At 41.9% G+C, this 24,797-nt stretch overlaps 1 protein-coding gene across 1 annotated transcript; it reads left to right on the top strand.

Annotated features, from left to right (window-relative positions):
* The first annotated feature begins 8,309 nt into the window (after nucleotides 1-8,309).
* Nucleotides 8,310-22,250, top strand: dusp10 (dual specificity phosphatase 10). The gene is made up of 4 exons (XM_033648733.2): nucleotides 8,310-8,521; nucleotides 9,599-10,428; nucleotides 15,930-16,298; nucleotides 17,762-22,250. The coding sequence occupies exons 2-4, from the start codon at nucleotides 9,645-9,647 to the stop codon at nucleotides 18,025-18,027; spliced, it is 1,419 nt and encodes a 472-aa protein (XP_033504624.1). The 5' UTR covers nucleotides 8,310-8,521; nucleotides 9,599-9,644; the 3' UTR covers nucleotides 18,028-22,250.
* The last annotated feature ends 2,547 nt before the right edge of the window (nucleotides 22,251-24,797 follow it).

Here is a 24,797-nt window from a genome sequence, read left to right as displayed (position 1 = left end):
AACAGAAAAAAAGCGTACTGAACCGTTCTCCCCGCAGTTAGGGACCGTTCTCCAGGGCCAGGCTGTCGGCTGGGTGGAAATAAGTCAAAGTGCGGCGGAGAAGAGGGACCGGGAAAAGCGGCGGGCCTCCAGGGAAGCCTGCTCCGTTCTCCCCGCAGTTAGGGACCGTTTGCCACGGTACCGCTACTGGGCAGGGTGGAAATAAGTCCTGCAGAGTTTCAGAGGACCTGGAGAATGTTTTAGGATAGTAATAACATTATGTAAGATAATCATATTGCAAAGATAATATATATAAGATAATAACATTAAAGACAAAATTAACTTGATGATTTTATCTTTCTGTACATTTTGTATACAAATTCATTAAATAATTTTGCTTGTAAATGTCTATTTGCATCACGTTTATTACGGAAAACAGAATATTTGATCAATTTACATTGTGTCCCTAAAGTTATTTGTGCGCTCCTTACTTTTTCAACTTCGGAGCACATGTGCTCCTTGGGAAAAAAGTTAGCGTCAAGCCCTGTGAACGTAACCGTACCATACTGCTCGGTGGAAACAGGGCTCTGGGTGACACAACATCCACCATCCCCTCCACGTCCCAGTGACAAAGCACATCCCAGCACATTAGAAACTTCTGTCGAATCTTCTGTCAACTGGGCTGTTTTATACCAATAATTCTCAATAGGTAAACAAGTACTACACTTGTAGCAATTACAGCATGATTAAACTTTTATGTTGTATGCTAAGGTACTCAAAGGTCAGAGATAAACATTGTCCTTGTTAAATTTTGAATGACCTGAAGCACAAAACAGTTTACTTTACCAACATTAAATCAAAAGCCTGATCCGTCCCTTATCTTAACCAAAGTGCTTTTGTCGCCTAAACCTAAGGACACACATTGTATGCCTACCCTCTCCACCGAACCTTGTCCACACACTTGCCAGCTACACACAAATATAGCACTTCCTCTCTATTCCACAGTGTTTTCAATGAGCATAAGTCAGGCTGTGTTTCTGTTAACACATCCTAAGAAAAGCAAATAAGAAGTATGAAACTGTAATTTCTAGGAGATGGGGTTAACATAAGGCTGTTTTGGTTGAGAAATCTTTCATCCACTGTTGAATACACACTGAGTGCTTCCAGGAAACAGCGTGACTTCCAGGTAAACTGTTAGCATCTGAACTGTTCCTGATCATCATCACTAACATGTCATCATGATTACCACAGTTCCTGATCAAAACAACTATCTCTTTTTAAATCGTTTTCACTTCTGATGGTGCAGACTTGGTTCTTAGTAATACCTCTTGCCTTCTTTGATAAAGCCATTAATTCAGTCTGTACTCAAACCCAAAAAAAGCCCCTTATTAGATCTGAAATCTTTGACGCAGGTTAGAGAGAATATTATGATGTCAGCTTGACAAACATTTGGCCAAATGAAACCAGCCACACAGGAAGAACTGGTTGCATTTACATAACAGCTCAGGTCCTGCTGCATCCAGTGTTTGAATTCCCAACAGATCTCTTAAAAGTTGTTCCAAGCATCTGCTTCTCGTTTTAAAACACTCTTCATCACCTCACATGTCTACCATTACCACTGCATAACAATATCTGAGCTATTACCAAGGTTATTATTGGGTTTTTCTCACAAATATACTTTGACTTGTGAGAGAATAGGAGAATGTTTTCAGACCTTTAAAGTCAGTGGTAGAAGAAGTCCTCAGATCACAACTCAAAAGCACAACAATCTACAAATACTCCATTACTCTTTGGGCTTAGTCTTTAACCATGTAGTTTGTTTTATAAACTGATCAAATGTTTTGTGTGTAATATCTTCAGCTGAAAAATAACTACAACTGTCACATAAAATTTGAGTAAAACATTCAACATGTCCCTCTGAAATGTGGTGGAGTAGGAGAGTAAAGCAGCAAAAAGTGAAAATAAGTGAATTACAGTAGGTGAGTTACTTTCCACCACTGTATAAAGAAACACTTTATCCCTCAGTTTATCTGAAAAACTTAAAATTGCCAAATTTGGAGAGGCGATGAAGTGCTGTTCAACAAGTCTTTATTGTATACAGGCCAATTCAACAGATCTGTCTCTTATGGTTTCCTTTTTTATTCTTAAAAAGAATCACTTTTACATGTGTTTTGGATTTTTACATGAATAAACACTGACATTTTAAGCAGTATGGCCTCGAGATGTCAACAGTTAACCAGTAATCAGTTAGCTGTCCAGATCATTTTTGGCCAGTTACACGTCGTTCTATAGGTTAATTTTACTTCTTCAGTTTATTACACTGCGTACCACCCCGGTCTGGTGGGAACTAGCTAGCGGCGCCATTAATTCTGTGATTACTGCTAGTAACATCGTCATGACCGTAAACAGTAAACAGTATGCCCACCCTCCAGTCTCCCCTCAGATCACCCCGGTGATTAAGTGACTCGATTTTGAGCTTAAAAACTCCTTTAGCATTGTTATCATAGGGTGCGATTACATGGACATGAATAACCCTTTCCTGGTTGTGATCACATTTGGGCTATGGTGTTTACTTGAGCACAGAGAAACCAGGTTATTTATATTCCTCATATTCATCCAAGTTTCTTTGAAGAACTCCAGCTGGCATACTCGGGCTTCTCATAAACAGAATATGGTGTTTACAAGCTCAGACACATAAACAGATACTCCAAAAACACAATCATAAACAGGTTACTCGTCCATGTAAAAATACTATTAGCTCTGTTAGCAGTGTCCGCACAGCTAGAGGTGCTAAGATAGTTAACAATATGAAAGGGGTTTTTGAGACTCAAAATGAAGCCCCCTATGTACCAATGCTACCTGGGAAGAGACTAGAGGGTGGCCACCATCTTTCCATGGTACCAGCAGTACTCGTAAATGAGCTGTGCTGCTAGCTAGCTCCCACCCGACCCAGGTGGTGCACAGTGTGAAGCGGCCAAGGCTAGCGTTAGCTAACCACTAGAGACCAAAGGCAGTGGGCACTATGCTTCCCCATGTTAACACAGCTAGCAGGCTGCTCTCAGCAAAGCCACCAATAAATACAATAAAATGCAAGATGTTCACATCACAGAACATTAAAATTTCACCACTTCTAAAAGGACAGCCCTTTGAAAAGTGGCGCTAAAACTCACTGAGTCAAAGGAGTGTTGGACTGAAAGGAAAAGCCTCTTGTATTTCAGTCACTTTGTGTATTTTTTTTTTCTTTGTTAAAAATAAACTGGTTTGTTACGGGTTAATAGCTGTCAGGCTATTGAATGAAAATTAACTGAAGCTTACATCCGTAGTTTGGCCACTAGACTGAAAATCACAAATCAAAAAAAAAGGTCCAGTATTAGGGCTGGGCGATATGGAGTCAATCCAATATTGCAATTTTTTTGGCCCATTACCTCTATATCTATACTGTGACAACATTGTAGGGTTGACTATTGGTGCTTTCACAAAATTGTAAGTCCCACTGAGACTGAAAATCCCTTTACAAGAGAGACCTGGCCAAGGTAGCAGCCAATCAAATCACATTTAAAGTGCAACAAATACAACATATAATACAAAAATCCACAATAAAACAACAACTATTCAAACATAGTGGCCTCTTAAGAAAAACAAGCATGTCTCTGTCACCACGAAATGGTTACACAATTAGATTTTTGACAAATAATCATCAGAAATGTGGATAAAATGACTAAGTGGGTAAAGATAAGTAATAGAACAGTCTGGTAAGTTCAGAAAATTACATCACTTTACTGTAATGTAGCCTTTAAAATAAGGCAAACACAAGACTTATGATATCACGATATCCAAAATCTAAGACAATATCTCTCATATAAAAATACTGATATATTACCAATATTATGCCCAGCCCCGTTATATTGGAAACACTCCAAATCCCACCAAACCTTCGAGTCTCCTCTGGAGGCAGGGGGTGCTTGTTCATTTACCCTTTATCACAAGTGAAATAGGAGTAGCTGGGAATCCAATCTGAATAGGCTTTGATCAGCTGTGTCCATGTATAAATAACTGTTCAGGAGTTTAATAATAGAAGTAATAATACATGCCCTGCATTGTTTCAGGTTGCCAATGAGGATAAATAGAGAGCTCAGATTATATTTGGGGTTTGAAGCCAGCGGGACCCTTTCACCGCAACATGGGCCCTGTCATATGGGACTGTGCAGTCAGCCAACTTGGCACTTGCTTGACAGCTCTCCTGCCAAAGACACCTACTTATTACCACCAATGATGTTACCTCCCAGTCTCACATACAGGTCACTTTTTGTTGCCTTACACAAGCAGAAACTTCATTTTGATGCTTTTGTTCTTTCATTATGTTGTTATACAGTTACAGTTACAGCAGGTCGGTCACTTAACTCTGTCAAAGAGCCACTGTGTACCTCTCAGAGCAGAAAGAGTCAGAGCTATTGATGTCTTTAAATTGATAAGTGAGTAAGTGAGGAAATGAAGCAACAGACTTCTGCAGTCTGTCAGACATGAGTGACTCACAGCTGCATTAAGTGTCAGCTATAATGTCCTGTAACATGTGCTATGTTAACCTTGAATACAGTTTGCCTCTGTTGGTTTAACTGATTTTATTGGGAATGATTACTGGCATTGTTGGGTGTGTTTCATCGTGCTGTTATACAGGTTTGAGCAGAGGAAGGGTTTCCTACAGGTTACATAGGCAGCTGCTTGTGGGGCGCTAAAAAGTATTAGTTTGTTGTCTAAGTTGTTTATTTGTGCTGATTTCTAATTGCTCTTTTTTTGTGATAAATGGAATATATATGAAGGATAATATTTCAGGAAGGCTGGCCTAGGGCCCCAAATGCCCTGGGTATGGCACTGGGTTTGCTAACATTTAAGGTAATTCAGTGTAAAACATACCAACATATTGCTAGAAAACTGAGTAAACCAACACATTAGCAAAAAAGTAAAACCTTCCAAAATAGGATGTATATTATCTACACTCAGTTCATATATGTACACTCTTAACAGGTGACTGAAGTGGAAACTGTAACCTGAGGAAAACTAGAAAGACAAAGAACCCCAAGCAGCAATATGAGGAGAAGTGCAGCTGAAGGAATATTAAAATGCAGAAGCGGTTTGTTTGTTCATAAAGGTGCAGATGTCGTCGAGCGAGCTCAGCAGGCCTTCAGATGATTCATTTGGAAAAAGCTGACCAGAAAGATGAGTGAGGAAATATAAAACACGGGTAACGAAAAGATAAAGGGCATGGAAATATCTCAGAATAAAAGAGACGTATCTTTGTAGACCTATTGTGGACAGATAAGCTGGAAATTTGATTTAATTTAATTTATATTTCTTCTTCCAAGGAGGTTGGTGTAAATGTCTGTTTCTGTATCTATTAGTGGGGAGCATATCTATCTATCACTCACTGACCAAAGAACAAGGAAGTCATTTCATCTGACTTGTCATAGCAGGAAAAGCACAGGTGTTACTAATACCACTAACAATGGCTGTGCTCTTTTCAAGTGTCCCAAGCCATGACAGTGAGCAAGCACGCACAATCAGTCTTTGTCAGTCACGTGTGGACTGTCTGTGATGTCACCGAGGCACCATTTTCAAGGTATAGCCACAGTAAACAACACGACTAAATAAGTTATCCAACCTATTAAACTATCAAACTGGAGAAACAGAAGCAAACAGAGGGGATACCACACTGAGACAAACTCAACAAGGATGCCAGGGGCCTTTATTTGGCTTAAGGCCCTGATGCACCAAGCTGACGGTCGGCTGTTGGGCCGTTGATGCGGTGTGTCCTGCACTGTCAACCCTGGTCAGCCCCCGTTGGCTTTTTTTTTTTTGGCCAATTTAGCACGTTAAATCAGCATCCGCAACGGTGATGCTTACTAGTTCAGCTTAGTGCACGAGAAGAGAAACGGAAGTGAGGAAAGTAAACAAAGACCTAAAGTCAAGAGGACGTGAGACCAAAAACACTTGTTACATGAGGTAAAATTATTTTTCTCAGCCATTGAGCTGTTCAGCAGAAATGTTTTGTGATGGTTTGTGTAACTGTTCACTGGCGCACGGTAATTATGCTTTATTCTTTCAACATTTGATTGTGTTGTTAATGTGCTAACTGGCTAATTAGCATCAAGATGGTCTTCCGGTTATCCTTGTTGGATGGCGAATATGGGCTACTGCTGTCTGCTGGTGTGAAGAGCTACTTCCCCTCACACAGGCACAGAATGTACGAGCTAGTTGACTGCTGTCTGTAGTCTTTGCAATGTGCTCATGTGCAACTTTTCAACTTTTCAGACAGGGCGACATGAGTTGACGCAACAGCAGGTTTTCCTTGGTGCTAGTTCTCTGTAGTTCGTTTGGTGTGGCTGGGCCTTAAATTGTTTTCTAATAACATCGTTGATCCATATGAGGTGACAGCAAAAAGTAGGAGTGCTGACCCCGCATTGCTGCCTCAAACCTCATACTGGGATATTACCCTTCCCTCATGTTGTCATGACCATTTTACGTACAGCATCACTCGAATCACTTTCACAATTATTCTACTCGAAATAATTCTAAACTCAGGCTCCTATCTGTCGAACATCTCAATTGCAAGAAACAATTCAGTTTTCAGCGGATTGTTTTCATGTAAACATGGCCTAAAACAGCTCATTGTCTGTTTATGGTTTAAAACTCATTGATCCATCTTTGTAATAAATTTACTTAACTAATGGATTAGGGTATTCACTAGAGAGTGCCTTGATTAAAACCCTCTTATCTTTTTTCTCTTGCTCATGTAATACTTTGTATTTTCTATGTGTGAAAACAAGTGAACTAAAATTAAACTATGATCTTTACATTGTTGGTGTCGGCATTACAAATAACGGTCTGATCTTTAAACACATCATTTACATTTACATTTGATTTTACTTTCATTTCCTCTGCACACGGTATCATATTCTTATAAAAGAGCTCCAATTTTACTGCAACATCATTGTAATGGTGTCTTGTAAATCCATGAGGGTTGGGCACATGAGTGTGCATGACACAAATAAAAATCAATCAATCAATTTCTCTTGCTCATGTACTACTTTGTATTGTTTGCGAAAGTGAAAACAAACTATGATTAAACAATGACCTTTACATTATTGGTGTCAACATTATGAATAACTGCCTGATCTTTAAACACATTTAAAGATCATTTAAAACACATGTGGTTTAGCTCACAAAGAAAGTGAGAATAAAACTGGGTGCATTGTACCGACTGAGGTCATGCTTCTCTTTAGACAATAGAAGGACAATTATTCAATCAACTATAATGTCAGTCTTAGATTATGGCGATATTTTGTATATGCATGCAGCTCAGTCCAACCTAAAATCCCTTGATGCAGTCTACCACAGTTCTCTCTGTTGTATTACAGGGGATGGTTTTAGATCTCATCACTGTGAGCTGTATCAGAATGTGATGTGGTCGTCTCTCACTGATAGAAGGGGAAAACATTGTCTCCTTTTTGTTCATGAGGCATTGCTCACTTCTCTTTTAAAAATCAAATCCATCTCTCATCACACACGCTCACAAGAATTTTTATCCCTTAAAACCCCTCAGATCAGTGAATTAGCTTTTAGTTTTTTGGCCCCACATAAATGGAATAAGTTCCAAGAGGTATTTGAACTGGACAGGTATGTATCGGTAGATTATTTCAAGTGTATGCTAGATGATATTTTACAGTGTTGCTTCTTTGGTTACCTGACAGACATAATCTTCTATATACAGTTTTTATTGTTGCTGTTGTTGTTATGTGTCTGTCTTTTATGGCAGAATCCATTCTTAATTATCTAACTTTTTTTTGGTGTTATAATTCTTGATAGACATTGCTGCAACTTATTTGTTTTTATGGACTATTTTTTCATCACTTTATTGCAATTATATGTTTGTAAAACAGCTGAATGCTCAGTTAATTTTCTCTAAATAAACAACAGTTAATGATGATGACGTTATGTACATGTCTAATTTGATTTTACTTCCCTCTGCACACAGTGTCATATTCTGATATCAGAGCTCAATTTTACTGTACGTTGAGAGTTTACGAGCAGCACGTGAAGGCACCGTGTCTTCTTCCCCGAGCCTCCTGGAGAGACTTTTGATTGGCTGCCAGTGACATCATCGCTGCTCGTTCGTGGGACTGAAGGCAGTTCAAGCGGCATCCCCTCCACCCTCCCACTCCCCCCCCCCCCCCACTCCCCCCCCCCCCCCCCCAGCCACAGAGGCAGACATGTCAGCCAAGCCCCTCCCACCACAGGGCCGGACCTCACTGTACAAAAAGGATCAAATTTAATATTAATGAAGCCGCGCATTGGCTCGCGCTCGCGTCAATCCCGCTGCGCAACTTCTGTAGGCTGGCAGACTTCCTTCAATATTATTTCTGGGGGAGCAGGGTAAAAGTACTAAAAAATGTTGCCGATCCACAACACCGGGACGGACTGAATGGAGGCAACGCTGTCAGCGAGCGGAGATCATCAATCCGTCTACAGCGCACCGCGACACACACCGGTAAGCACAAAGACAAGGCAAGTTTGGGAATTAGTGTCCAACGCACAAGTTGTTGTGTCGAAATGCACAGTCATAGAGATTTCATTCTATAATTAATGAAGAGGAATATCAAATTGCTGCAACCATCTTGAGCTGATTATTGGTGTATTATTATTATCTGAGTGTAGAATAACAGCTGTTATCTTTACATATGGCCCCATTGCGACAAAGTTACAATCCCTTCCCTTCAAAATGCAACCATCGCATTTTTATGGTTTATTATTTAATTTAATACGGCCGTGTGAAATTGAATTTCCTCCAGTGTTCAGCTCATCTGATCAGTTCGTCTCGTCCTCAGAGCCATATCACATTCTCGGCACGTTCTCATGCCGGTTTCTTCAATGAATTTGGCCATGAATGATTCCTGCTCCTGCTGAAGCTGCACCGTGCTTAAAGGACGGCGATGGCCGGGACAGGCAGTGCTCGGCGGGTGTCTTTACATAATATGACATGCTTTTAAAATGCTCAGGCTGGTGATCAAAAGAAATTGCCACCCCTCTTCTTCTTTTTTTTTGTACCCTGACTTTTCCAGTTGGGGGAGAGACCAAACTGCGGCGTAGCGTTGATGCAGTATTTTATCTTTTTCTCTTTTTTTCCCTCTCTTGTTATAAAAGCTGTGGATCAGACAGACCATAGTTGGGATGAAAAATGCATCACACACACGCACACACAGACAGAGACAGAGACACACACACTCACAAGTACAGTATCAGGAGGATGATTCATATTAATTACACTCAAAGTGATTCAGTTACACGAGACTCTGTGGTGATTTCACTGTTTATTATTAGTGGCCAGTCTGTCACGCCTAAATTTTCCCACCAAGTTGGGTGTTGCCCTGCAGGTGTTGACACTACTAATATTTGGCTTCAGCGGCCGCTCTCTAGTTTGCATGTTGATCAAACAGACAGGAGTTTGGCCTCTGTGCACTCTGCTCGTTCCCTCGCAGCTTCGATCTCGATCGGTGGACACAGGATCCATCGAACCAAACTGGTTTTCTTCCTCACCTCATGTTTTGTCCTGTCTCTGTCCCCACAGAGCGGCTTGTTGACTTCTCCGTAAACGTCCAGCCCTCGGCCTCCCCATGCCTCCATCTCCTCTTGACGACAGAATTGTGGTGGCGCTGCCAAGGCCGATCCGACCTCAGGAACTCCAATTGCGCCTGGACACCAGCTACCTGGACTCCATTGCCACCAGCAGCAGCAACAAGACAGTCATCAGCACCACCGTGGTGAAGATCCGGGCGACGGCCAATCTTGTAACGTATATGCCCTCATCCAAGGGCTCCACGCGCTCGTTGTCGTGTGGATGCAGCAGTGCCAGCTGCTGCTCAGTGACTACCTATGAGAAGGACAGCCAGAGCCTCAACCACAGCCAGGTGAGCGCCAGCAGCCCCGACCTCAGCTATGCCGGGCCCCCGACCCCAATGGTCAGCAACCACGAAGCATTGAGCGCCCCCAGCCTCACCCCGGGCACCCCGAAGGCCCTGTCCACCGTGAGGCTCATTCATCCCAATGAGCTGGCCAAACGGATGACCTGCTGCCCCATGGGACACCCTGTAGGGCCCGTGCCGGTCATCATCGACTGCCGGCCCTTCATGGAGTACAACAAGAGCCACATCCGGGGAGCCGTGCACATCAACTGCTCCGACAAGATCAGCCGGCGGCGGCTGCAGCAGGGCAAGATCACTGTGCTGGACCTCATCTCCTGCCGCGAGGGCAAGGACTCTTATAAGGGCATCTTCTCCAAAGAGATTGTGGTTTACGATGAAAGCACCATGGACCCCAACCGGCTGACGTTCTCCCAGCCACTGCATGTGGTTCTGGAGTCACTGAGGAGGGAGGGCAAGGACCCCATCATCCTTAAAGGTAACACCTAAGTGGGTTTGTCAAGACTTTGGGGGGGAATGAAACAAGGCTGTCTCGCATAAAAAGGGATATAAAGCAGAATAGTGCGGGCTTTAGTTTGACTCTGGAGGGAGTTAATCGGTTTAGACATCTGAAAGCAATGTCCGATTTAGAAGTGGTAGGAGCTTAGAGGGAATATAAACTGATATGAAACTATTGTAGCGAAATAATGTGCAGTGTGTGTGTTTTAAGCCTGCTAATCTTTGACCTTTATTGTTCTGGTCAGCTGACTTAAACACCGGTTGTAGTTTTATCATCATGTGAGCTCTGTGCCACATGCAGCAGCTCCTTTCATGTATAATCAAGCCTGTGCAGGCTCAGTCTAAATCCCCTTCATACATAAACATATGCACACGCTCTTCACCAGCTTTCCATATGACACTCATTAAGCATTTTGCAGGAAGTGAGAAGCAGCTGTTAGTAAATAAGGCAGCCTATTGAGATAGCAGTCCTTGGGTCGCTGCCATGTTTTCTATCTTTGGTGTGTGTGTGTGTGTTTGAAGCTGGAGCAGTATGTCGTGTTGGGGGCTGGGCTGTGAGTGTTTCCTGAATGCCTCCGAGTCAACGTCTAGCCGTAAGATCACAGCACCTTGATCTCTTCTTCTTCTCTTCGCTTCGTCCTCTGGTCCTCCTGCGCGCTTTGATGGACGAGGCTCCTCTCCAGTCTCTCATCCCGCATCGGTGTCTGTGTGAAGCTCGTCTCGGTGGGAGGAACAGGCAGACTGTCTTGCCTCTTTCTTCCCCTGGTTTGATTCTTGCAAAATGCAAGACATCCTCTCTGCCAAGGCAATCAAATGGCTCAGACTCTGACTTTTATCTACGTTACAAGTCCTTTTTCGTAGCGGGAATGGCCGCTATCTCCCATGTGTCCCCATTTACGTCTGAATGTAGCCTATATTATCAAATACTTTGGATAGATGATTTAATGGTTGATATTTAAGCCAAACTTGAACATAACCACCCCTGAAAGAGTCTTCATGCCATTATAAATAATAACTCTAATGTGCCTTTTATTTAAATCTTGTGGTGATCCTTCATTTCCTTAAAATATATGAGAACTTTCCAACTAGGGGAAGTACACAGGGTTGATTTTATTACAAGCACTAGTAATAGTGACATATTTGGAACCTGCTTGTATGAATGCAGCTGAATAATTACTCCATTATTTGCTCAGTTACCAGCATGTCTTAGTCATGATTTATCGTAACACTGTTGTTACGTGTTACTCTGAAAATACAAAACCTTCCGTCCCTGCCCTGCTGCAGCTAAGAGCAGTAACAGGTTACATTTAATCCATCAGAATTGCCATAAACAACATGTCAGTGGTGTCGGAAGGTTTAGGGTAAGCGTTGGAAACAGCAGATCTGTGGTGTGAGAGGCCTCTGCGAAGCAGGCGTGGTAATTTCTGAGCAGGAATTGAGCCTGTGGCTTCTGAAAGTGATAGAGTTTTCATGTTTTCCTCTGCGAGTTTAGTCAGACGTTAATGACAGACGGTCACACTCAACAGATTTCATCTCACAGCAATGTGCTGCTTCTGGAGATTCTGTTATTCTCAGTTTACCATGAAAAGTGTTATTTATCTGCTGAGCTTGACCTGAAAAGAAGACTTTGGTTCGGTTGGAAAAAGAGGAAGCTCACTGTGTCTCTGGCTGAGCTATCTGACTGTTAATGCTAGCCAAAATAAATCAATCAACCTGTCAATGTTTTGTCACATGAAAACATATCAAGTACAGTTTGAGTTAAATCTAATCCCATCAGTTCCTTTAATTTGTACATTAAAAGAGTGGAATAATCCGGTTACATACAGAGAGAGGCAAGTCAAATTCAAGGACTTTTAAGTACTTTTTCAAGCTCTTATTTTTATTTTCAAGGACCATCTGTTGCAAGAGAATTTTGCTATCAACACATGCTATCAGGGAATAATACTAAGGGTGCTTTCAGACCTAGAGTTATCTTGCTTTGGCCCAAATCAGGGACTAATTTTGTTACAGCATTGCATAATTGCCCAGAGTTGGTTCATGTTCTCACGGCAGCATTTACAAGCGGACCAGATCAGATGTCTTGCATGAGAAAGCTGCTCCTGATTGGTCAGAAAACTAGAAAACAACGTTTTGATGCATTGGATGTGCCAAATGCACATATAAAGGCAGTACAGCGGGAGGCACACATTTATAATCCTCCAGGACTGTACAAACTCATGTTTATTTAACCCAAACAATGTGTAATGTGACTGCAGTTGGTTCGGATCGACCAAACAAACTGCACCAGAGTTCCTTTGTAACTGGACCAAGACCACCTCTTCAAGAAGGTCTCGGTCCGGTTGTTTTGGTGCGATTGCTGTGTTTACACCTGCTCAAATGAACTACACTCAGGGGGCAAATTAACTTGGATTCGATTGAACTGAGCCAAACAGGACCAGTGTGAAAGCACCCTAACATAACCTGATTATACTACCTGTCTGTCAAATCGCAAACAAAACAAAAAACCTTCCTGAGACAGTCTGGTTATGTGAACAGTCCTGCGGATATCAACAGACATTAAGTCCGGCGGCTGCTTGCTCTGTTGCAGTTCAGCAGCTAACAAGAAGGGGTAGCTGCTAACGGCCACTGTGGCAACTAAAAACTCCAAAAATCAGATGGTTGCTTATTTACTGCGGAGTTACAGCTCAAAACTCGGCTAACAGTTGACGCAGCTCCGGTGTGAGTGTTTTGCAGGCTTGTGAATATCATGGTGCTGACTATTTACTGGCGTTTACCAACCAGTTGGCGCTCTAAACTCACATTGCTCACACAGCATTAGAATGTCCCCGTCTCTTCATGGGAGAGGAAGAGGCAGTCTTAGGCAGTGACCTCATTTAGGGTCCTTGTGGCCTGAGGGTAGAAGCTCTTCCTGAGCCTCTCAGCGCTGTTGTATCCGGTACCGTCTTTCCGACATCAACAGGGAGAAAAGGCTGTTATCTGGGTGATTCGGATCTTTAATTATTCTCCTGCCCTTATTCTTGCAGCGCCTGGTGTAAACATCCTTTAGGCAGGGTAGATGAGCACCAGTTATATGTTCAGCCAAACGAACCACTCTTTGCAGGGTACTTTCTGTTTCCGTACCAGGTTGTGATGTTCCCCATCAGGACACTCTTAATGGTGCAGGAGTAGAAATTCTATTTGAGGGGATACCTGGAATTTTCTCAAGTGTCTAAGGTCAAACAGTCTCTGCCTTGCCTCCGTCACCACTGAGTCAGTATACAGCACCCAGGTCAGGCCCTCAGGTTTTGCCATCATTGGGTGTTGGTTTAGCATAAGGCTTGGCAATACGGAGAAAATCAAATACCACAATATTTTGACAAAATACCTCAATTTTGAGATTGTGCCGATATTGTAGAGTTATCACAATATTAATAAAATATTGTAATATTGGGGCATCGGTGGCTTAGTGGTAGAGCAGGCGCCCCATGTACAAGGCTGTTGCCGCAGCGGCCCAGGTTCGAATCCAGCCTGTGGCCCTTTGCTGCATGTCATCCCCCCTCTCTCTCCCCCTTTCACACTTACCTGTCCTGTCCATTAAAGGCAAAATGGCCAAAAAATATCTTTAAAAAAAAAAAAATTGTAATATCGATCAGCCCTACTGTAGCTCATTGTTTTATTCATACAGTCCTTAAATTGTTTATTGTTTTGGTTGAGTCTCATCGCTCTCATGAACCTTATTTTCCGTGAAAAAGCTCTGATAAATGACTGCACACCAAAAGACAAACAAAGGCAGTGACTTGCGGGTGAACGTATTGGAGCTTTTAGCAGCTAAAGAGACAGGTATTTCCTTCAGGAGTTGGTTGAGACCAAAACAGAGCTAAAAGGAGAGTAAATGTTACTCTGTGTCTGCTACAAATGTCTACCAACACAACAACACATTTGCAAGGTGTTAATGTGTAAATGTTTACTGCCTGTAAGTACCAAAAAACAATTATAGCTGCTTTAATTTAACAGTGATTTTTCTAATGAGCCATAAAGATAAAGAAAAATACAGCGTGGTAAGATGTGGTTGTCATTCATTTTGATGTTGTTCACTCTGAACAAAGGTGTGTGTGATAGAAGATGTTGTGTTATATGTAAAATTCTATGTTTAACACAGGGTTTTAAATGTTTGTTCATATAGCTCTGTCTGTCTTATGAACTTTCTTTAGAAACGTACTAAAAATATCAACACGAGTGGAAATCCCCCTCAACGTCTTGTTGACTGTGTTGTCAGAGGGCATATACTGACTTCCCTTTCTTTTATTTACTGTAGTGTAATTATTACCACGACGTCGCACTCACAGCGAGGCCTGTTACACTATCAGCACAACATCAGGTTAACGTCTTTGTGCTGGTTAACAATCAGGCTGTTTTATGTTGAATCCACCTGCCCAGTCACCGGGGGGGAAGTTGTGCGATGACCTCACATGGCATGATGTCAACTCCTGCAAAGCGAACAATACATGAACTGATACTGTGTGTGTGTGTGTGTATCTGACACTTTCCACCCCTCCCCACAACTCTAGTGCTGAAGGGAAACTTTGGCTGATGGCATCACTGGCAACAGGTGCAAACCAGTTATTTGGAGAAGTGCAGATGTCCAGTGAGAAGTACATCAAACATTCAGTACATCTATTTACCTGCAGATTAACGACGGGGGATTTCTCATGAGGTTCAACTTCTTCCAAACACCTCGGATCCCTCATATTGATTTAATATTCAAATGAAGACATTCAAATTAAAACCAAATGTCACAGCGTAGTGTGAATATTGTAAATGTCTGTCATGTTTTAGTGCTTCAGAGGTTGTTAAAGCCAGTTGTCGTTGCTCTTATCAGATGTGTATGCAAAGCTTACTTGTCCTACTCAGTCGTAACGTGCGCCATGTGGTGCACAGAAGCATGAGTGTGTGTATTTTTAGCATGGACCGCTCCAGTGGGAATTGAACCCTTAACCCTGGCAGTGTTCGCTTCATGCTCTTTCCAAGGAGACCAACAAGCAAGGGCATAGGTTTGGTTTAAACATTTGGTGGACATATATTAAGCTGGGAGTATGAAGGTCTTCCCCAAGGAAACTCTGAGTGTCAAACACTTCATTTTCTGTATTCTAGTGAATTTTTTAGGCATCAATTTATGGTGGAAATGTCATGATACTTCCTGCTAGTTGATTCTTCTACTTTCTACATTGCAACCCACTTTACCTGAAGCAACTAGCATGAGTTGCGCTCTTGCAGTTTGTCAAAATAAAAGTCCTCGGCTACTTTCAAGTTTTAATTGGGGTGGGGGACAAATCCACATGTTCTAAATACTGAAGGTAGTGTGTCCGTAGTGTCCCTACCACCAAAATCTACGCCTATGCCAACAAGGTCCAATTTACAATGGGAAGGGAAAAAATGAAAATTAAGTAGGTTCAAATAATTTGACTTCCTGTTCACCCACAATCTCTCCGTCTGTATTCACAGGAGGCCTTAGCTGCTTCAGGCAGGGCCACGAGGACCTGTGCGAGCACTCGCTGCACCTTCACGAGGGCTTGGACACTGGTGCTGCTGCTGGCCTGACGGGGCCGCTACCTCACTCCCTGCCCTCCACCCCGGACATAGAGAACGCAGAGCTGACACCAATCCTGCCCTTCCTCTACCTGGGGAACGAGCACGACGCTCAGGACATCCACCTGCTGCAGCGCTTCAACATCGGCTACATCTTGAACGTGACCACCCACCTGCCGCTCTACCACTATGACACGGGCCTCTTCATCTACAAGCGCCTGCCCGCCACAGACAGCAACAAGCAGAACCTGCGGCAGTACTTCGAGGAGGCGTTTGAATTCATTGGTATACAAACTTTCCCTGTTTTCATTGCAGAAGTGTGAGCTAAGGCGGTAGTTCCTCAACTTTTTTTGTCTTGTGACCCACTGAGACGACGTAATGTTTACATGAGAGCTGTAAGCGATTCAGCCACGGAAACATTGAGAGTTTAATGTCAATAAGTTTTGTAGCCTGAGGCTGGAAACTTTTGTTTCACAAGGTAACACGAGGCCAGAGATCACTGTGGTGCTGAAACTAAGTTGGCCGCTTGCTTGTTTCAAATTGCCTAAAAGTAGTGTACAGTTTTACTTGTTGTGTATGTTTCTCTGACTGTGAATTGTAAAACAGTGGTTTCAGGGTGCTTTTTGCCACTACATGCTGAATAGAAATAAGAAGTGGATAGAAAATTGATGTTTTAGGGCTCGGTATCATCTGAAATATTTGGATAAGGTAGAGATATTTTTATATATTTTGATTTAAAGGGTATCTTTGTATATTTTTGGATGGAACTGTCCTATGTTTTTGTGTCCAAGTGACTAATGGGAACAACAATTTTTTAAAGTGGTCCAGTACGGAGCGAGAAGGCTGTAGCCAGAAGCGGCATAACAGGCTGCAACACAACATTAATGGGCAATTGTGAACCGTTCATGTACATCCACTGAAAGTGCTTGTTTTTGCCTCTGACAGATGTAAATCAGAATTTCAAGTGTCTGACAAAATTATGGAAAGGATCCCTACAGAGATAGCCCTTTTTTTAAGAGCAAGATCCTTTTTGTTTAACCAGAAACAGCCCTGAAATTGCTATCACCAAACCCACCAGACTCCATTTAAATAAACAGTAATTTTATTACAGTAAAACACACTTAATTTGAAGTTGACAGACACAAATTAAAACTCTCAAAAGCTGTCTTGGTATATATCTCAGCTGTTCTAACAATCACCAACTCTGGTTTGGTAAAATAAACCCTTAATTCACCCAGTTAGATGTGAAACTATGCTGATTTAATACATGCTTAAATTACTGTTTTTTTAAATGAAGTCTGGTGGGTTTTGCGATGGCAGTTTCGAGACTGTTTCTGGTTAAACAAAAAGGATCTTACTCTTTAACATAAAGGTCTGTCTCTGTAGGGATCCTTTCCATAATGTTGTCACACACTTAAAATAACAATCTGAGCCTGTCAGTGGCAATAAAAAAAACACTTTAAGTGGACGTTATCTGACAGTGCACAAATGGATATCATCTTATTGTAATCGTGGTCTTTTTACTGGCTTTAAAAAGCTGCATTACAGTAAAGTGGTGTTTCATTCAAGTTGTTACCAAATAAAACCCACTGAGGTTCAACAGCCAGACATAGATAGATGCCTGGTCACAAAGGAAGTTTCAATATCTCGTCATGACTGATGACTGAACCCCCCCCCCCCCCCCCCCCCCGTGGGAACAAAGCATTTATTATAATGTGTTCTGATTGTTTCCATGTTCCTCTCCGCAGAGGAAGCACATCAAGCAGGTATGGGCCTTCTGATCCACTGCCAGGCAGGCGTGTCTCGTTCAGCCACCATCGTGATCGCCTACCTGATGAAGCACACCTGGATGACCATGACAGACGCCTACAAGTTTGTCAAAACCAGGAGGCCCATCATCTCCCCAAACCTCAACTTCATGGGCCAGCTGTTGGAGTTTGAGGAGGACCTTAACAACGGAATAACGCCACGAATCCTGACGCCAAAGCTGATTGGTGTGGAAACCGTTGTCTAAAAACGGACCCGCTCGACTCATTCGACTCTCACTGTTTTTTAAAGAGAGACCGGCTGCTCTGTGAGCCGGTTTGGAGTGTGGGGGGGCCGCTGTATTCTTCTTGAATCTCCTCACGCTCATCTTGGACTCTCTGGAGTGCCAAAGCTCTGGGTCAGTGGTGATGAGAAATGCCAAAAATCCCTACTGTTTGGACGTGGCTGCAGTCCCGGAGGAGAAGACGAGCTAGAGATAGAGATAGAGAGGGGAAGCGGTCAGTGGGAAGCTTTCCATTTGTGACCCCAGAGGAGCAAACATGGAGGAAAAGGAAATCGGTTTGGAAAAGATATTCTATGTGCTTAGGGGCAATTACTGACAAGAGAAACAATTAAAGCTCACACTGTGGCACACAGTTTCTGTTTGCAGACTCAGGCGGGGTTGGCCATGGCAGTGCCTGTCAAAAAAAAAAAAAAAAGATAAAAAAAAGTAAAAAAAACGATGAAGACTTGTTTGGTGTGTTAATGTTGTTGTTCTATTTTTATACAGGGGTTTATGGGGGTGACCATGACGAGCCCACAGCGGCTTACTGTGCAATAATTTCAGAGTGGAATGCAACTGAGACCTTGATCTTATGTGTATATATCGGTAATGATTACATTTCCAGCTCTTTGCTGAAATACCATTTTGATGTTTATGTAATTACTGTCGTTCAGTTCTTTATGTTTATGGTGCGTACAGTTATGCTGTAATATTTGGCGCAGACAAGAGAAGAAAAAAAAGAAGGGGGTTTATTTTTGAGCGCAGCTTGTGGGTTTATGTCCGTCATCAGAACCACAAATTCATAATTCGTGTGTTTGCTTCTTCGTTTTTGCCATTCCTGCATCCACATATGCATATATTTTTAGCAATATATATAAATATATATATATTACCAGACAGCCATAAGAGCTTTTTTTATGCATGGCTGCTGGCAGAGGAAAGAACACTTTGAAATAATCAGAGACTATTGTAAAACAGGGCTACTGGTGATGTTTAATGTAACAGAACGGAGGAATTTCACTGCCTGCTTCTGTCGTCTCCTCTGTTCTCTTTGCTCCCGTTCATCCATGTTGAAACCGACTCCACTAAGTCCCCTACGTAGCTTCATTTGTTTATGTCAACGCCCTGCATTTTGAGCGTGTCCATTGTAAGGTAGCAGAGTTGAGGTACAGACTTCAAACATTCACTTCCTCCCGCGCGGTCACAGTGCAGTGTGACGGCAGTGGTACAGTAGAGCAGTGTGACCCTTTGTCTGATCTTTTGCAACTCCCCTGTTGCTGACACTAAGCTACAGTTAAGTGAGCTCTTCTGCCTTGCATAGGCGAGCGCTGCTTTCACGTGCTGTTCTAGTGCCTCTATCAATGCCTTAATTCATGTGTCACCACTGAGCCTGCGCACGGTAACACCATCACGTGCAGACGGATGCAGAACACACCGAGGTCGAATTTTTTGACACCCAGACTAAAGCATCCTGCTCCTTCTTGGTCTCTGTGTACCCTACAGATTTATTCCTGATATTCCTGATTAATATGCAGAATTGGAGAAAATGACATTGAAAGCCTTGAGGTGAAAATGTTCATTATGTAACCCTGATCTCGTGGTGGCACTTGAAGGTGAGTCTGAACACCACCGTGAATTGTAAATCAACTCTGCACTAAACAGTAGTGTGGTTAAAAAAAGTATATGCACGCACACAAGTTTACCCTCATCCTGTTGCACCTGAATATATTCACCTTTGACTCATACAACAACAACTACATGTAGATAGACATACCGAGAACAGCTAAAAAATAAAGTACTTAACTTAGTAGTGCTGCTTTGCCTTCATTCTGATCCAAACTGCAGATTTTAGTATTGCTGCTGAACAGAATCAAAATTTTGCATTTGAGCCTCAACAGTTTTTACAAATTTGATTGTCCTCTTATAGCACCCAGGTGGATGCATGTGTTTTCAACCACCGGTACAAAGATAAATACCTTGTTTTCTTGAGAAGACTGTGCACATGACCATTTAAAAAGTGAGCATTTAAAGGTACAGTGTGTAGGATTTAGTGGCATCTAGTGGTGAGGATTAGAGATTGCAACCAGTTAAAACTTCTCCTGGTTAGAATTCCTTCGGTGTTGATTGTTCAAGAGGTTTTTACTGGGAGCAGAATTACCCACAGAGGTCTCTTCCTTGCCAAAACAAATGGACCAGGTGATTTTAACTGCTAAAAACACTTCATAAAGCAGTTTCACGTTAAAAATCTGTTTGGCTTATCATGAAGGAGCTGCTAACTATGGCGGCTGACGCAAAAATGCGAATGGCTCTATCTAGAACCAGTGTTTAGTTTGTCAGTTCAGGGCTACTGTAGAAACATGGCGGACTCCGTGGAAGAGGACCAGCTTCATATGTAGATATAAACGGCTCATTCTAAGGTAACTAAAACACAGTGATTATTATTTTTAGGTGATTTTACACTAAAGAAAGGATACTTATTACGTTTTATTCCCTGTCTGCCAATTTATTACCGTAAATCCTACACACTGGACCTTTAAACACAGCAAAAATATTGATCTAAATTATGAATAATCAGAAAATATAGCCTTGTTTAAGTCTAAAAACCACAAATCTGTGATCTAACTAGTTTTGATTTCATGAACCCCAAGGGCTGTCAGAGTTTCACACATAAAAGAGCATGTAGTACTTCAACTGAAGTTTAAAGATTCAGATTCAGACCAAAAAAAAACCAAGCAGCTACGAGTTTGGTCCCATATTTTCCAAGCTGACGTGAAGCAGCTTCCTCACAAACGATGGTTTCTGTTCTTGTTTCTGTTCAGCTCTCCATTGTTTGCATGAAAACAAAGAAGCACAGGGCTAACAATATCACTGTCAAAGCACCCCCACCCAAAAATATATATATATATATATATTTTGCAATACACCCTCTGTGAACCATTGTATCTTCAAAAGTACATCTGAACCCAAACAGCTGGAGAGTGATCACATGTCTGTCAGCGAGATGAAGGAGAATGCAAGACGTTTTCATAGATTACAAACACACAGTGCACTCAGTAAGGCTTTACGGCACCAAACATTCACAACAATAAGCTTCAAAAATCCCTCATGTGAAAATTCATGCTATGCAAACGAAGTTGTAACAGGTTGTTTGGTTACGCTACGATCATGGAACTGTTGTGTGAGGTCTCTGCGGACATTTCGAGCATGAATAAGAGTTTGTAGCCTCAGATTGAAGTGAGTTTTTTTCTACGTGTGAAGAAGTTTAAAAAAAAAGTTTGTGTTGCGACGTCTCACTTTGTATTTCTGTTGCTGTTGTCATTGGTGTCTACTGGTGCTCCACAATATATTTGAATATGATAAAAGAAAAAAGGTATATCCATTTACCACACGTTTGTAGCTTGTGCATTTATATTCAGTGATTACCATTTGCAAAAAAAGAGTGCTTACCATCTGAGCCAATGTTATATAAGAATAATGAACCTTTTCGTCCCACCTGCCGGTTCCTACAACCGCAGCGGCACATGGCTTTTGTATGTAATGATCTATTTGACTGAACAATGTAACCGTCGTACTGTACATTAATCTCTGGTTGGAAAACGAAGCATGCTGTGTGCTCCTGGTCTGTGAGGGACACTTGCAGACATTATGGTGCTGTCTGTCTTTCCCACACTGCTCTTTCTGTAGAGGTCATAGCCTAATTGACAGCTCCAAGAGGCATCTGGGTCTGTTCCCTTTTCTTTGGAAACACGGTTCTGTATTAGAACAATATCAAGCTGTCATATTTGATGTGCACTCTTTATGACTAGACTTGTTTAAGAGTCTCTGCTTTGGGCTCAGAGGTTCCGGTGGAAACGGGCTTCGCTCTACAAGTCTCTGTATCTTTCTTTGTGTCTGTAGTCAACGGTCAAGTATATACAGTATATAAATATATATATATATATATATATCTATTTTCTTTGTATGCATATATTCATTACTATTTTTGCACTGACCTACGGACAGATGGATTTATTTTTTTCCACAAAGGGTGCTATTATAACGGAGGCCTTCTCCCACACCTTTTTGCATGACTTGCTCAAGATTCCTCAACTGGTCTGTCATCTCTCCTACTCTTCTCCTACTACTCCTTGAACTGTTGCAATTGAAGCACTGTAATTTTGTAATCCCTACTTGTGAGCTTTGAAATAAACAGGGAGGCTTCAAGTTTGGTTTGGCGTCCTGGAGGTTTATTTTCTAACCGTTTCTTCCTCCGCGGAGGCAGTGTTGTAGTCAAGACCAGTTTAACAGAGCCAAAGCCATGACCAAGACCAGCGCGAGTCCCACACTGAATGACACCCACTTATGATCAAATGTGGATCATGAAAACCATAAAGACTCCTAAAATTGATCTGAACGATCCACATACACAAACACCCACAGAAAACAAATGAAGATTCCTCTTTATTCACCTCTGATACACAAAAATGTCACGATAAAATAATCAAAAGACAATGTAGAGGTGAATTTCATGTGTGTGAATTTTCTATGAGCGAACAAATACAAACACTAAGGAGCTGAAATCAACATAGACATCTCCATTCGACACTCCTTTATGCACTGGCAGTTGTGGTCATGACAACTAAAATCCAAGTCCTCTTTCTACAAGAGTGAGACGAGTAAGAGTATGGTCCGAAACAAGACCAAGACCAATCTGGAGTACTACAACACTGTGAGGGATCTAATTTCTTTGGCCACTGACATAATAATGTTCTGAAGATGTTTTACTCAGCAAAAATGTAACATGTGTCAGATGTCACATGATGCACCTAAATGATTAAGGTCCCATATTGTGAAAAGTCAGATATCCATGCATGCGTTTTTAAAAATAAAGCAGGTATAGGTGCGTTATAAATACTGCAAAAGTATCAAAAATGCTCAGTTCACAAAGAAATGCACAGTCTGTATTCAGAAACTGGGCCATAAACGAGCCGTCAGGATTTCTGGGAATTTGTGATGTCACAACCATACTATATAGACCGTCTGAGACATAAACGTTCTAAATGGGTCCTTTATTATTATTTTTTGGAATGTTTTACAGTGTACATGAATGATATCAGCTGACGGGAAGCTAACATGGACCGAAGCTGTTGCCTAGCAATGTATTTCCAGTGAAACGGCCTATAACGGCAGATTAAGTTAGCTGATAAACATAGTAGAGCATTTAGCAGCTAAAGAGACAGATATTTTTCTCAGGAGTTGGTGGAGACCAAAAACAGAGCTATAAGGAGAGTGAATACTGGACCCAAAAAACATGACTCTGAGAGCCCATTAACACTTGTTTTTACCATGCATAAGTGGACAGCGGAGACACATCCCTCATCCGTCTCCAATGGACCACTTGTGTTCAGATTTTGTTACTGCCTACATCAGTTAGGCTAGAATGTCAAAGGACCCCTTGCATTGTTACTTCCACACTTTGGCTACCAGGCTCATGAGTGACATACAGCGACGGTACAGCTGAAGAAATCACTGTCAGCAGAATTCTACACGTTTTCTTCCATAATGCAAAATGATGGATGGAGACGCAGCACTTGGTCCAACTCGTTGTAAAATGGGAAAGTTAGTATGCTGTCACCAAAACCACCATGTCCTGCACTGAGGACATAGTCCTTGTTGGGGACTTGTCAGGACGCATTAGTGTTTACACTACAAGATATGTGGTCAAATGTGTCCCAGACCACCTCGGCAAGTACTTTGAGTGATCGGCTCGTAATGTATCTTGATGGTTGTTTTCACTGATACGTAGCGCTGTCCACTTGTGATCTCATCACCAAAGAAGCATGCTAATACGAGGTATAAACAGGATCTAAATGAACAATAATGTTGGTCTCTGATGGCAAATAGGCAACGTTTTGTCAGTGTTGTGTTCACAGACTCTTTCAGCTGATCCTGAGTGGATGCAAACAAGAACTATTGTCATTTTTGAGTAATTTCCAATTTTAATATGGCTTTTCAAATTAATTAATTACTTTGTGAGAAAAATATTTTTAAGTTTTCATTTCAATTCTCCACAGCAAAAGGTAACATCAACCAGTGGTCCAAAATCCAAAAATATTCAGCCTATAATGATATGAAGCTGTAACCTTGCACTCCAGATGGTTTGTTACATAAAACCCATCTGAGATGCCATCATTGGAAACTTTTTGGAAAAGGGCAGGCACTTTCAACAGATACTTGGCAGGTCATTGGATGAACCATCTGTCCATCACTGTCTATCACAGGCTCATCAGGAAGGAGCGAAAACATCTTTTCCAGAAAGAAAGAAAAGCCTTCAGTGCTGTTAACTGCTCTTCTTTCGATGAGGAAATACATAACTGATGCTAGGACAGCATCTACGCTAACCTCTTTGGGAGCTGCCATTGTTGTTTTAAACACACTGCGTCCTTTCTGTGTCGTCACCACACCTAAATCACATACATAGCCACCAGTAGCTCCTGACAGGATGCTGATTTGTCTGAAACACTAGTAGGACACAAATGCATTAAGCCGGGTGCAGACTATAGGAGTATTAAAATCGGGTTGTATCACGCACATAAGGAGAAACTTAATGGCTGTACTTCTCTCTAATGTCAAACATGCACATACTACAAGATTTGGTGGCGCATCACAAATTACAGGATATTATTAAAATGATTGTGCCAGAGGGAGCCTTTGTGTTGAGGAAGCAGATGTATACAAAACGGAGACTGACGTGGTGTGACAACTTGATGTAACGT

This window comes from Epinephelus lanceolatus, chromosome 13 (genome assembly GCF_041903045.1).
Source record: "Epinephelus lanceolatus isolate andai-2023 chromosome 13, ASM4190304v1, whole genome shotgun sequence".
Lineage (NCBI taxonomy): Eukaryota > Metazoa > Chordata > Actinopteri > Perciformes > Serranidae > Epinephelus > Epinephelus lanceolatus.
Note: the sequence above shows the minus strand (reverse complement) of the source record. Positions and strands in the feature narration are given on the sequence as shown.

Coding starts and splice junctions, on each gene's coding strand:
- dusp10 (XM_033648733.2), top strand. CDS start 9,645: ATGCCTCCATCTCCTCTTGACGACAGAATTGTGGTGGCGCTGCCAAGG. Junction 10,429..15,929: donor GGACCCCATCATCCTTAAAG/GTAACACCTAAG, acceptor CTGTATTCACAG/GAGGCCTTAGCTGCTTCAGG. Junction 16,299..17,761: donor GGAGGCGTTTGAATTCATTG/GTATACAAACTT, acceptor TCCTCTCCGCAG/AGGAAGCACATCAAGCAGGT.